General features: G+C 37.0%; 1 protein-coding gene across 1 annotated transcript in view; it reads right to left on the reverse strand.

Annotated features, from left to right (window-relative positions):
• LOC145668474 (uncharacterized) overlaps window positions 1–12,769 on the reverse strand; it is a 46,466-nt gene extending 33,697 nt beyond the window's left edge. The window contains exon 1 of the mRNA XM_081736400.1: window positions 12,481–12,769. Within this exon, the coding sequence (XP_081592526.1) occupies window positions 12,481–12,694 (214 nt within the window). The 5' untranslated portion in view covers window positions 12,695–12,769. The remainder of the gene's footprint in view (window positions 1–12,480) is intronic.
• Between the last annotated feature and the right edge of the window lie 2,201 nt (window positions 12,770–14,970).

Consider the following 14,970-nt stretch of genomic DNA (forward strand, 5'->3'; position numbering starts at 1 on the left):
ATCTACTTGAGACTTTTTACTAAAAGAATCATTAATTACTTGATATATAGTCAGCAAATTTGAAATAGTTGATCTATTGCGTCCATATTGAAAATCCGATAAATACGTAGATACATGATTAAACACATGTTTATAAATGATTGCTTCGAATATTTTAGCAAGAGATGGTATTAGATTTATTGGTCTGTGATCTTGTATTAATCTTACAGGATTAACCTTAGAAACCGGGCAAATCGCTGATATTTTAAATTTCGTAGGAAATTTACATTGAGTCAAGGACAAGTTAAACAAATAAGTCAATGGTTTAATAAAATATTCTTTACAACCCTTAAAAATATAGGGCGGTATACTATCATGGCCAAACGATCTTTTACTTTTCATTTTGTCTATTGCTTCTTCAACTTCAGCTTCGCAGATCTTGTCTAAAACCATTATATCTACAGTTGAAGGAATTTCAATAAAACATATTTCATGTAGATCTATATTAAATGGTTCACAACCATGAACAGATTGAAAGTGTGTAGCAAAAACTTCATATTTTAACTTAGTATCAATAATTTTTTCGTCGTTATACTCAAGGGTAGATTGATTCATATCAACTTTTGAGTATCTTCTATTATTTATGTAATTCCAAAATTCTTTAGGTTCATTAGCAATATTCGCTTCTACCTGATGATTATAATTTTGAAAAACTAATTCAATGCTACACTTAATTTGTTTCCTAATATCTACAAAGTGCATGTAATCAGAGTAACGCTTAGGTTTTTTTTAAATTTACGTTTAATGCGATCTTTTTTCTTTAAATTTTTTTATTATTTCAACAGTGAACCAAGGCGGGTAGGAACGTTTACTCTTAACCTTTTTTTGGTGCGCATTCATCAAGTACCTTGTACAATTCAGAATAAAAATAATTAACACCTTCATCTACATCATTAATTACGTCCCAATTTTTTTTCTTTCTTTAAGAAACTGATACAGCTTCAGGAAATCACATTTGTTAAGATTATAAACTGCGTCACCAAGTTCGTTATAGATTTTACAATGTTTTACAGTGAATACTAATACTCAAACTTGGGTGATGTCTATCTTCTTGGACAAAGCAAACGTCGGATTTGGCAACTTCAATATTGGGCGTTTTAGTTAATACTATATCTAAAATTCTATTGTATACGTTTTTAACAGTATTTAATTGCGAAAAATTCAAAAAGTTCAATTTGTGTAAAACATTAGTTTCCAAATTAGACAAAGTTACGAAATAATTACCATTCATATATTCTGTTAAGAGCCCAAGATTGAGATCACCGATAATGAGAACATTATGGGACAATGATAATTCTTTGAATCTTTCAATATTTCTAAAAAAAATCTAAATAATACTCTTCTTTGCTATAGGAAGGGAAATATATTACACAAACGCATATAAAAGTTGAATTAGATAGCTCAATCCTGACCCACAAATCTTCATAGTTCGGTAATTCAAATTCATTTAATCTCTCTGAAGTATAATTATTGTTAAACGCTAAGAGCACACCATCCCCATCGCGCATTCCGCAATGTTCCAGATCTCTATCCTTCCTTATATATATATATATATATATATATATATATATATATATATATATATATATATATATATATATATATATATATATATATATATAAAAGATACTTGTCATCAAACAGTTCAGTACTAAATATTTCAGCTTGTAACTATGACTCAGTAATAGCCACACAGTCAAAATCATACATAGTTGAGCTCAGATAAAAATCATTAACTTTTGTTTTTAAATTGTTAACATTTTGTAGAATATATCAAATGTGCTATTAACTACTGACATACTACTAGAATAATTTGTAATATCGATAAATAAATAGTGTTGAGAATTATTTTTGAACAAGTTTTCGAGCTCTTCTTACACGGCAGAATAGTAAATATTTTCCCAAAATGCTATGTAGATTCATTAAAAATACAATGTACCAGTCATCATACTTAAATAGATTTAAATAGTATAATATCTTTAAAGATATTGAAATGACTAATCTGCTTATTATTCTAAACATTACACCTTTCAACTCACTCCACATACTATATTTAATTAAATATGTATATTTCATACACTCTTTAGACAATTTTCGTTTACTTACTATCATAATCCAAGTATATTACTCAATTAATGGGCAAAGTGCTGTCTCCTTCAATGATGGAATTAGAGAAATCTGACAAATCATCTTCAGTTTTTATAATCATTACCGGACTACTTTCATTTTTACTAATTAAGATTTGGCCACTAGCACTAACCCAACTAAATTTGTGGTGACTATTTCTCTCAGCGTTCCTTGCCTTCCAAAAAAGTTGCTTATTTCTAGGGGACAAATTTACATTAACAAAAATTTTTTGATCATCACTCCCAGAAACTAAGTTAATGCTAACCAACCCTGTATTTCTTTTACTTAACCACTTATCCCTTACCGATCGTGTCTTGAACTGCACAATTATTGCTTTTCTCTTGCTTTTATTAGTGCCATTTGGAATTCGATGTACTACATCTATATCTTGTTCTTCGCAATTTAATCGCAATTTTCCTGCCATGTCAATTACAAATTTCTTTCAAATTCTCACCAACACGCTCTTGGATTCCATGAATTTCTATGTTTTTGTTACGCACGTATTGGTTAAGATCATTTAATTCTACACCGTATAGCCTGATGTTTTAGTTGAATTTTCAACTCTACGTTTTCCGCTTTTAATTTCGTGATTTCTTTGTCCCGTCTGACTTCTCCATAATCTCTACTTCAAACTTTTTAAGTAACTCATCATATTGATTGGACATGAATTGGACACTTGATGTTAGTTGAGCAATCTGAACACACAACTCTTCAAGCTTTGTTCCTTTATCTGTAATACTAATAGGATTACCAATCGTGTTACAAGTAGTTAAATCATTAACACCCGTTAAAGCTGCGGTACTCGCGGATATTGCTTCAGTTCTCATAGAATTTTCACTTACATAACAGCGTTTACACTCATTACAAATCCATTCTCTTACATTACCTGTTTGTTTCATATCAATATACATTTCCACCGAAATATTATAGCATGATATGTGAAACAATTTATTACAAGTCTTATTTAAGCGTTGTAATGCATCATTATAAAGGCTAATTTTCGAATTACACCTCGTACAGAATGACATTATAGCTATATTTAAAGCAGAACTCAGGATTCAAAATGGCGGACAATGAACGTAGTGAATAACTTGACTTCTAGGAACTGGCACCCTGCTTACTGGAACAAAACACTGTCTTAATGCAAAAGGAAACAGAACACTGCCTCAAATGTTATTTTTCTTACTTATCGAGATAGTTATGAAGAAATACATACATACATACACACACACACGCACACACACTTACACACACACACACACATATATATATATAAATGTAATAATTTTTGTCCGACTGTCACAAAGAAAAGTGAGATGAAATTGACATCCCTCCAGAATCTGAACGCCTCCCAATGTTAAAGACAACTCTGCTCCCCTGATCCTCCAAAGCATTGTTTTTTAAGTACAAAAATATTTTGAATATCGCTTATATACTGCACAGTGGTTGTTAATATTGAAAACAAATAAATGTTATTTATTTTTAAATCTCTTATTAACATACAAGTACACTCCACTTCCCTAGCCAGGCTTCCAGCGTCAAGCAACCAGCCTCAACAGAATGTTTCTTTACAATCTGAAGTCACCAAATTTTCAGTTCTAGGAATCAATCACCAGTAGGGTGGAGTGTTTTGCACTTTTGTTGGAAATTCGATGACGGCTAGTACGGAAAAGATGCCATTAGTGGCACCGGCCTTACTGATTTTTAATTTTTTTTGGACAACCCCTTACTCTGCCCCAACGGACTTAAAGTTTTTTAAGTGTTTGGTTAGGCAACACGCACAACACCAATGACGGAAAAGCTACTTGTGGTCGTTTTTAGAGTTACCTAATGGCTATAATACAATTATTTTATTAAAAGAAACTTGTAGCAATGCCAGTAAATAATTTTAAAATGTTTATGAGTCAAAGTACAGTCATATTAGCTCAGTTATTGGAATTAATGTCCAGATTTTGTTTGGAATGCCACGTTAACGATGATTATAGGCATAGCTCTTGATATAACACGATTTGTTTTTGGCAACTCTTCGCTTGTTATGTACACCGACAGCAAATACCATCTAGCGGCAGGCTACACAACTTCGTGGTTGCTTACTTTGGCCACGCTCTTCGAGCGTCGTCGTCGTAACGTCCGGCTCCGTCCAGAAGATTGGCGCACCTCTCGCTCACCTCGTTGGCTCCAGAACCTACACCGACGTTTCTAGAATATTCTCGCTCGAAGTTCGGCGGTGATATTGCGTACTTCGGCCAACCAATCCAATGGGCCAGTTTATTGCAGCTTAAGCTTGAACGGTTTTAGTTCGCTACTGTTTCTGTTAAGACAGAGAGTTTGTGCATTGTAACTAAAGTTACAGTCTTCTTAGTGCGATACGATTCAGAGACATTTTGTAAAGCAAGATGAAGAAAAAGCCTCATAGCAGACCAACGCGGGAAAGTGTGAAACGAGGCTTATTTGGCACTCCAAGTGAAATGAGTGAAGTGCAGTTACCCACGTACGCTGACGTTATTCGACATTATCTTTGGTTTCGAAGTGATTTAAGTGGTGACGATAGTCTAACTAAATTACCAGTGACTAACATTTGTAAACTAGTTGGACAAAGAGTTGTACATATTTGACGTAAAGAAGCATTCCTGTGGTTTCAGAAAAGAGAGTTTTTGATATGCTGAAAACATTTTATAATAAGGGTCACACCAAGGAAAAACATTTCAATCGACAAGAGCAAGAAGCAACACTTCGTGCAGGTTTTGTTGCACACGCGGAAAAGTCTCTTTTTGATATTGCGTCTTGCAAATGTAAAACCGCCGAAGATTGCAACTGTGAGAGGACAAGTAAGATCGTAAAACGAGAATTCAGGTTTCTTTTGGACCAGAGAACATAACGGAAAATGAGCATTGGTAACATTGACGTCCGAACAAGCAAATCTCTGTCAAAGATGTTTTCACGTAAAGTGAGCAGATTTAAGGGGCAGACAACCAAGAAAGACGCTGGAAGTGTTGAAGCAAGTCCATCAACTAGTGGGATTAGGCATAGGCACAGGTCAAAGATACTGCCGTTGTCAGGGGTATCCTGCATCCGTAAAGCAAGCTGTTGAATTGGGAAGCACGTCGGGATCTGACTTCGAGGCGCGACCAAGAAGGAAACATAGCCTAAAGAGCATCTGTCTTCAAAATACAGCGGAGGCAGCGTTTAGAACTAGAGCTTCAAACAGACAGGTTGCTTTGATCGCTTCTGCCGTACTTCAGAACGCGAGACTCATAACGCCAGAGGACAAAAGTCTTGTTGTTGACAGATATAAGGTACGAAGAGGAAAAGATAAATTGGGTGAGAAGATCCAGAAAGAAAAGGCTCACCTAGGCAAGGCGATTACAAGTATCTACTTCGACCGAAAAAATGATGGAACTCTTGTGCAAGAAAAAATTAACGGCAAACTACGAAGACGAGAGGTTACAGAAAAGCATATCACAGTTCTATCGGAGCCCGGTTCAGAATACTTGGGTCACGCCACACCTAAGTCAGGCACTGGCAAGGATATTGCCGACTCTATATTGGAGCTTTCAGAGAAGAACCAGTACGACTTGTCAAGTCTTGAGGCAGTCGGCAGCGATGGTGAAGCCACGAACACAGGATGGGATAACGGCGTGATAAGTCAGATACAAAGATCCCTAGGAAAGGAACTGCAGCATCTCATTTGCCTTCTTCATACCAATGAGTTGTCATTTCGACACCTGGTTACCGAATTGGATGGTGGGACGACCGGACCCAACGCTTTTCCCGGCCCCGTCGGAAAGAAATTAAAGGATTGTGAACGTTCACCGATCGTCTCCCTTACACCCATTCCCGTTGGATGGGTGTCTGAAATGGAAAAACCAGATAGTTTAAGCAGCGACCAGAAGTATATCTTTGAAATTTGTAAGGCTGTTGCTAGAGGAATGTGTACTACCGATCTAGCAAACAGAAAACCAGGACCATTATCACATTCACGATGGCTTACATTGGCCTGTAGGATGCTTCGCCACTACATCAGTACTGATAAACCTAGTTTAAGTTTGTGTCTACTTTGCCAGTACATTGTTAAAGTATACGCTCCCGTCTGGTTTTCAATACGGCGAAATCCTTCGTGCGAAATGGGCGCCATGCATCTGTTTAGCATAGTTAGGCTATCACGTTTTCTGCCAGAAAATCTATAACACATAGTTCATTCTGTTCTACAAACAAACAGATACTACGCTCATCATGAAAACCTGCTGATAGCAATGACAGCAGATGAAAATCCGCATATTCGAACGTTAGGCTGGAGAAGGATAAAAAAGTACCGCAGCCAGAAGACTCCGAGATCAAGCCGCCCTCGTGACTTCATTGTTCCGAAATTAAACTTTAAAGCTGAAAATTACTACTACATGATTAATTGGCCTAAATGTCTAGCAGACCCACCAATCACACGAAACATAACGGATCAGCAGCTTGAAGAAAACATCCGAACTTCAGCTACTCTAACAACAACACTCCCTTGCCATAGTCAAGCTGTGGAACGCACAGTGAAGCTGGTGTCCGAGGCAGCGTCGAAAAAGTGCCGCCAGAACACAAGAGATATCTACATTAGAGCCAAACTAAAGTCTAGAGCAAGAATGCCCCGCTTCGAGACCAAGAAGAACTACGTGACCTAAGATCAAATGTCTATGTATGCTTACTAGGTGGGTGGGTGGGCGGAACGCGATGTGCAACCACCTTCTCGTGGTGAGTTCTGGGTTATTTTGCGTACAGAGCAAAATAAGCGAAGAGTTGCACAAAGAAAATCGTGTTATATCAAGGGCTATGCCTATAATCATCGTTAACGTGGCATTTCAAACAAAATCTGGACATTAATTCCAACAACTGAGCTAATATGACTGTACTTTGACTCATAAACCTTTTAATATTATTTACTGGCATTGCTACAAATTTCTTTTGATAAAATACTTGTATTATAGCCATCAGGTAACTCTAAAAACGACCACAAGTAGCTTTTCTGTCATTGGTGTTGTGCGTGTTGCCTAACCAAACATTTAAAAAACTTTAAGTCCGTTGGGGCAGAGTAAGGGGTTATCCAAAAAAAAAAAAAAATTACAGATCAGTAAGGCCGGTGCCACTAATGGCACCTTTTCCGCACTAGCCGTCATCGAATTTCCAACAAAAGTGCAAAACGCTACACCCTAATCACCAGCTCTATATTGCAACCAAGAACTGTTATTATTACCGGTAACACTTCATATTCACCTCACTATCTTCAACAACTAAGAAAACTTAGGAATTCCACTCAAGCACAAATATCATACGAAGCTCTTACTCTGCAGATCCTTCTACTCCATGACGACGTCTTATGATGATGAAGTTACCGTTTAGTGTCGGGCGTGTGTTTCATAATGTATGGAGATGTCCTCGTTACTAGTTCAGCGAAGTAGGAAGCGTTGGATTTGCGCGAGAATATGGCATTTTCGAATACAGGAGAAGCAGACAGGCTGTTAGTGAGTGGCGAATGTAGGAAGAATACTGTGCTGTCGTGTACTGTATGCATGGAGAGACACCGGAACACACGCAAATCAAGCAGATAGTTATTCGTGAATCTCTTTAACCAACTATGAGAAACTGAATAAACATCTCGAAACAAACCAGTCACTGGCATGGCGGATGAAGTTTCTGTTGTAGTTGGTGTCGCGAAGCACACATTCCATCGCAAGGGGTTCTGACCTGAGCTAGGTAATTGTCATTCGTACTCTCCTACGTCACAAGTTCTATCTGCATCATGTCACTCCATCAAGAGGTATATAAAAGCGATTATCATATTCGTCAACGATTTTGTGATTGGGCATTAGGCCAAAATGCATCTGACTTGTCTTGGCTCTTGTTTTCTGACGAAGCCAGATTTACTGATACCGACAGGTGAACCTCCGAAACATTAGTCTGTGGACTGTGTCAAGTGGAACGTCGGAGTTCGTGAGGTGTAAATTTGTGATGTGGAATATTGGTCAATATACCATATGGCTGTTTTGCTGGGATCCTCGAAAGCATGGAGATTTATGATGGAACAACCCCTTCCACCCATATTAGAAGACATTCCACTGAAAACCAGAAGAAGCACGTGATTCTAACACAACAGCTGCTCAGACCATAGCGCACGAGTCATCACGATCTGTCTTATCGAAATGTTTCTTCATTGTTGGATTGGAAGACGGGAACCTGCCAGTAAGCTTATTCTCTCGAGTTGGCCCCTTTAGATTTTTTGCTGTGAGGTGTGGCATAGGACACCACGTACAAGGACGTACGACTCGACTTCTGACAGTATGGAATGCCATTTGCTGCAGCATAATCTATTATTCGACTGAAGTGTTATAGGTAGACCTATAGCAAATTTTATATGGAAGACTGGGGACTTGTCATGCAACTAAGGGACATCATAACCTGTGTTGTATTGGGAACATTAAAACATTGGTTGGACCTCATACTTGTACTGTTCAATGGGCCATTAATACTCGTGCTTGGTTTCTTTCGACAATATCTCTTAAAGTATTTAGACTAGATGCGTGCAATAAATACACATTGTCACAATTTTTCAAAGCATTGTTCAATTTTGAAAATCTACATTCTTTTTTACAACCCCCCAATCGACTTTTATTTTGTAAGCAGACCCGTATTTAGGTAAGTGCTATTCTGTGCTCGAGCACAGGGCGGCAACATTTAGGGGGTAGCAAAATTTTGGAATTATTTTTAAGATTCACAATAAAGTAATATTTAAAACTAGCAACCCACAGAGTACCGCGCAAGCACGAGAAGATATGTTAATTCGCTATAATTACAATAGTTACTAAATAGTTATTTTTAAAAAGTCATCCTCTCCCACCGCCAACCCCTAGGGGTGAGAATGAACTTGAACATCATGAAAATTGATACCGTTAAACTCAGCGCTGAAGTTGAATTGGATTAAAACTGTCACTATTCATCTCAGTGACCCCAAATAACTATGAATTCAACTCTAATATTAGTCGTTTTCTATTATTTTAAAAATGCCCCATGTTACTCTTTAGCTGGTATGTTTGCAAAAACACGGCTGGTTTCCATGTTTGAGACATAAGTTTGTGCGGGGGTGGAAAATTGTTTAGAACATAGGTCCGCACAATATATAAATACGGGCCTGTTTGTAAGGGGTTACAAATATCAGTCTTTTTATACATTTCACGTCTGCAAAAACAGCGCATCGATTGATTTTCCATTTTCGACCTTTTGTGTATATGTTTCTTATTTTTATTTGCATTTTATAGTCATCAACAAGAGAAAAGAGGATAGTTATGTATAGATACGTATCAGATATGCTATTTTCTTTCGCCGATGACTGTACAGTTTGCAGTCTGTACATAACTGCAAAAGTGGGTATATACTTCGGAGTGCGTGATCCATTTGAATATAGTTTGAAGCAACTTGAAAAAAACTGTCCTATTTAAATTCAGAAGCGTATTTTGTGGGATACCGAGCCTACCGGCGGTAGTCCTAGAATATTACAAAATAAAATTAATATAATATAAACTAATTTATATTGATAATTTTATACTTTAGTATATTTTTTCAATGTTAAAAGTTTCTGCAAAATGTATGATAGAAACATTCACTGACTTTTTCACGCGCTCTGTCTTCCTTCCTTAAGAAATTTTCAAGCTGGCAACGCAGCAGGAAACCTCCTCTAGCTACTCTAGCCGGGACCACGTCCATCAAAGGCGCGCGCTCTAGCGATTAAACCAGCAGGAAGGGCATAGCCGTTACTAAAGAAGAACTAGGCCCAACCAGCTATTATTCATTACTCCAAAGAGGGAAAGTTATTATTATTATTATTATTATTATTATTATTATTATTATTATTATTATTATTATTATTAATGAGCAGGTATTATAAAGGTTAGTGGTAGCCTAAGCCATCAAACCAGTATACGCCACTGTTTAAATTAGAGAGTGAATCAAATTAGAGAGTAAATTAGTGAGTAAATTAGAGAGTGAGAGTGAGATCAAAGAATTATCTTGAAGGAAACGTTATTGACAAAAAAGGTCAATGAACAACCACTTTCGTTGACGACTCTATAGTTCAATTCTTTGATCACTCTCTAATTTAAACAGTGGCGTATATACCCAACTATTCTAAAGTTAATTAATAAATTTGAAATCTTAATGGTGTTGAAGTTTTTTTTTTTTCATATGTAAAGCATGGAGAAATCCCTGACTGTCATTACCCAACCGTGTGGGTAATAACGTTCAATTGAGTATGTTCATATTTTAGTTTTTAGCTTGGCAATGAAATAAGAGATGTATTTTGAAATTGGTCACAATAAACTAGACAGAATTACCTATAGGATCGACTTATCGGGGAAACTTTTCATGCTTTATGAGCTAGATTATAACGATTTTTGCTTAGTTGACCGCCATTCCACCATTCTACCCTATTTAAAATTATTATTATTATTATTATTATTATTATTATTATTATTATTATTATTATTAGTAGTAGTAGTAGTAGTAGTAGTAGTAGTAGTAATAGTAGTAGTAATAGTAGTAGTAGTAGTAGTAGTAGTAATAATAATTATTATGAGTGTTTCATGATCCCTGGCAGGTCACTACTAACTCAGAGTATGAGAAGCTTCCTTACATGAACTTCGTCTTGACGTGAGTGTAGTTATCCCAGTTGTAGTTAGTCTTGTCCATGGAACGAGACGAGACAGAGCTTTTCCAATAAACAAAAATATACTTTTCAAGATGAGGCAGCATTTCCTTGATACCTTGTCGAAACGAGAGAGCCGCAAATCTCATCTCGTTGGCACTGTTTTTCTTTCCCTATTTTCTCTTTCTTCCCGAAGATTTGTGTCTCGTTCCTCAGAATATAATTTCTTCACAAACAAGTCCAACTCTCTTATTTCTTTTAAAGATTTATCTGTTACTTTTTAGTTTGACTGAGCTAGTAAATATGCAATATTCTTCATCTTCATGTTTTGAAAGTGTTCTCATCGCTTTTGTATATTGTCCATTTGCCTATTCAAGAATACAACCTTTATCTATCTATCTACTCTTGAATAGAAAAATGGACAATATACTCGTATATAAGAATAGATCTGACTTACTCACTGATTCACTAATCAATGGATCTCCGAAACTATTAGACGTAGAACCTTCAAAGTTTGTACAGTTGTTCTACTTGGCTCCTAAGCTGTAGATAAGACGGGATGGCTACGGGCATATAATTTGATGTGCTCACCAACTACCTCTGTAAAAATTGTTGCAGAAATACCGCAGGATTCTGAAACAATATTTGGATAGAGTACATGCTAGTTCCTAAATGAAATCCTGATCCGACTACAATAAGTTCCGTAGTATTGAGCTATGGACCTTTATGTTCATTTGTTCGTTTTCGGCAGCCTATAATTCCGAAATGACGGATTTCGGCACCCAGGTTGTCTATAGTTTTTGTCTTATCTTGGTGTCAGGAATCACCTCCCAAACGTTGTCGGTGTTGTTTTGAAACACCCTGCATATAAAATATGAAAGTCACCATGCTTGTGACTTAATACCTCTTGAACCATCCGACCGATCTCGATCAAATTTTCAAGATAGAGAGGTTTGGGTCTGGAATGGTTTTTATTATTTCACTTTGACGGTGTAACTTTGGGGAGGGGGAGGGGGAAGGGATGATATATTTAAAAATAACAATGAAAGTTACTACATTTGTGACTTAATATAACTTTTGAACCACATGGCCGATCTCGATCAAATTCAATATAGATGAAGGTCGGGCCTGGGATGGGTTTCATCAGTTCACTTTGACGGTGCAGCTTAGGGACGGGCGAGATATTTAAAAATGATGGAAAATGACCGATATTAGTGTCGAATCCATAATTTTTGGGATCGATGAGGTGAACAGTGACACTTCTAATGCCGTTTAAATCCAAATTCAACCCTTTATGTATAAAATGAAAGTATTCTCCCTATGTGAAGAACGGGTATTCTGCCAGTTTATTATAAACTATACATTGAAAATAAGGACATTTGTGATTTGCAGGCACAAATTTTACTTCCCTTTGGTCAGACGTCTGAAACATTTTCAAATAATTAATATTGTTTGGTAGGCAACAAAACCATAGGTATTATCATACACATCAAACAGTCGTAAAGACGGGGGCACCGTTCGTTTCCCTATAAAATGTGTAAAACTGTCGCAGAAACATTGGTCTTGAGATTATCATATATGATTTCGTTTATGTTACAGTTGGAACGCAATAGGTTCCTTAAAAGAATATATTGACTTACCTGCGTACGCATATTTTACGCATCCTGGACATTTCCCATCAACTGTCACGCCTTCTCTGTATACAAGACCATCACCACACTTCAAGTTAGTTATACACGGTATACTTTCATCCAATGAACTTGAGAGTTCACAGCCATCTTGACTGTACGTTTTGCTAATTATCATATAAACACATATGATTACAAAGTTACAATTTATTTCTCTTAGCACCATTTTTTAAAGTTAGTAAACTTCTTCTAAATTGCTATAAATTTTGATTCTCGAATGATTTTTAAACTTATCTTACGAGATTGTTGTTATCTTATCGATGATTTCCGATTAAGGAAATACGTCAACTCTTATTATCTTTCGTTTGTCAGATGAAAAAAAACATTCTTTACTAATGTGCCGTAGATAGCATGTTAACTTTGTTAGTCATACACACTTTTATTAGTAGATGACAGTACACAGTTTAAAAAAAAAAAAAAGCTATGTTAATTCAACACAATAGCTGTGTACCCTAGTTGTCTTAAATTTTAACACGTCTGGTGCTACTTCAACTCCGTTAGATCTTCGAGTAAATTGTTGAAAGTGTAATGGTTAATAAATTAGTGACATGGGGCCACATTCTGCACCAGTTGTCGCAAAATTCTGCGTACAACATTGCGAAGCAATCCACTTACTAAACAAAATTACTAAACTTACAGAGGTACCACTGGCGCAAATCCCGGGGGGGGGGGAATTAGGGGGACATATCCCCCCAATCTTAGTACTGGGGAGACTGTCCCAACAATCCGAGTTGAAATGTAATTTTTTTGGGGAGAAATGTAATGATTTATGTCCGACTGTCACAAAGAAAAGTGAGATGAAATTGACATCCCTCCAGAATCTGCCCGCCTCCCAATGTTGAAGACAACTCTGCTCCCCTGATCCTCCACAGCATTGTTTTTCAAGTACAAAAATATTTTGAACATCGCTTATATATATATATAGGAACAGCCTTACCCCCCCCCCCCCCCGAATATTGAAGGCAGATTTGCTCCGCTGATGAGGTACATACCCGGTCCAATGTTATCACACCGAATTTTTAGTTTTATGAATTTCCAAATTTAAGGAGCCTACCAAAATTTAGGAGTGGACCAACTTATCTCTGTCAAAATATAGAGGTGGTGGTTTTACGTATTCCTAGATCATTGACCCTGGGCCAGGGATCTACGTCATTGACCCTTACCATCCAAAAAATTTTGCTGACGATTGGAAAAGTGGCCTCCCTACTAGTGCTATAGTCTTCATCTCCCACTAAGTGGATTGTTGTGGAGAAACACTGTGCGGGTAGTTTTGCTTGAGATTTTCCCGTTTTCTTCCACTTTGTACATTCCATCATGATCATCTATCTGATTATCAATGTGTCTTCCTCAGCCTCGATGGGACAGGACATTAAGCTTTTTTTTTTTTTTTTTAAAAAAAAAAGAATCTTTTTTGAGATCTTTCTCGTTAGCATATGCATCAAAATTTACCATCTGTGCTACTGCTTAGCTAAATTGTTAATGCATGTCCCTGTTTCTACTTCCGATGGAAGCACTGAAATTTTCCAGTATATACCAACTTCATGAGGAAGTATTGAACTTCGGTCCAGAAATAAATAAATATAGGCGCCTGGGAGCAGGTACTGACCATGTATCACATAGTTAAACGAGTGCTGTCTGGCTGGCATAGCTCTATAGGCTGTAGCGAAAGGGAAGAGCTTAGTTTCATATGCTTGTTAGCTAATTTAATCAGTATTTCGATACCGTGTAATATTGAAAAAAAAGTGTCTCTGGTCGGTCATGTGGTGTACATTTCTGCCGGTGATGCATGGCCAGTGCATTTACTTCCAATGCCATATATCTAACTTTTCAGGGAAGTATACGTAATGCTGACAACCCACGGAAACCGTTAAGTTCCTACTGAGTTTTATCAAATGCGTTTTCGCGGCTATGTTTGCAACTTACCTGATTAACACGATGTTGGACCACTTCAGCCTGTAGTGCAGCTTGCATTTGTCGCTGAATTCAGGTATATAATTAATGAATTCTTTCTAGAAAACAGTGAACCAGGAAGCTTACAACGGGCTCGCTGCTACAGATGTTCAATAGTGTTCATGTTTGTGGATTGAGTGGACTAGAGGAAAGGTTGAAGTCCATCTTGATGTTCCTCAAAGTCAAATTACTATGCGTACGGCTTCCATGTTGTGTATGGTATACCTAAAATGAGAACGAATTCGTTCTTTGAGATATATATATTTGGATCAATGAAATGTCATGAAATTGTGGAATTGCAGTATGAAACTCTTCCTCATTCGCCACATTCTCATAACATCTCTCAAACCAACTATCACCTCTTCCGGCATCTCAATCATTACTTGGCAGAACAGAACTTCCTTGAAAGTTGGGCGGTGCAATGTGCGGTTGACTTCTTTGTATCGCAGACACAGAATCCAGTCGTTGGCTAAGCAATGACAAAAGTCTATT

Source organism: Thermobia domestica, chromosome 13 (assembly GCF_964235325.1).
Source record: "Thermobia domestica chromosome 13, izTheDome1.hap1.1, whole genome shotgun sequence".
Taxonomy (NCBI): Eukaryota; Metazoa; Arthropoda; class Insecta; order Zygentoma; family Lepismatidae; genus Thermobia; species Thermobia domestica.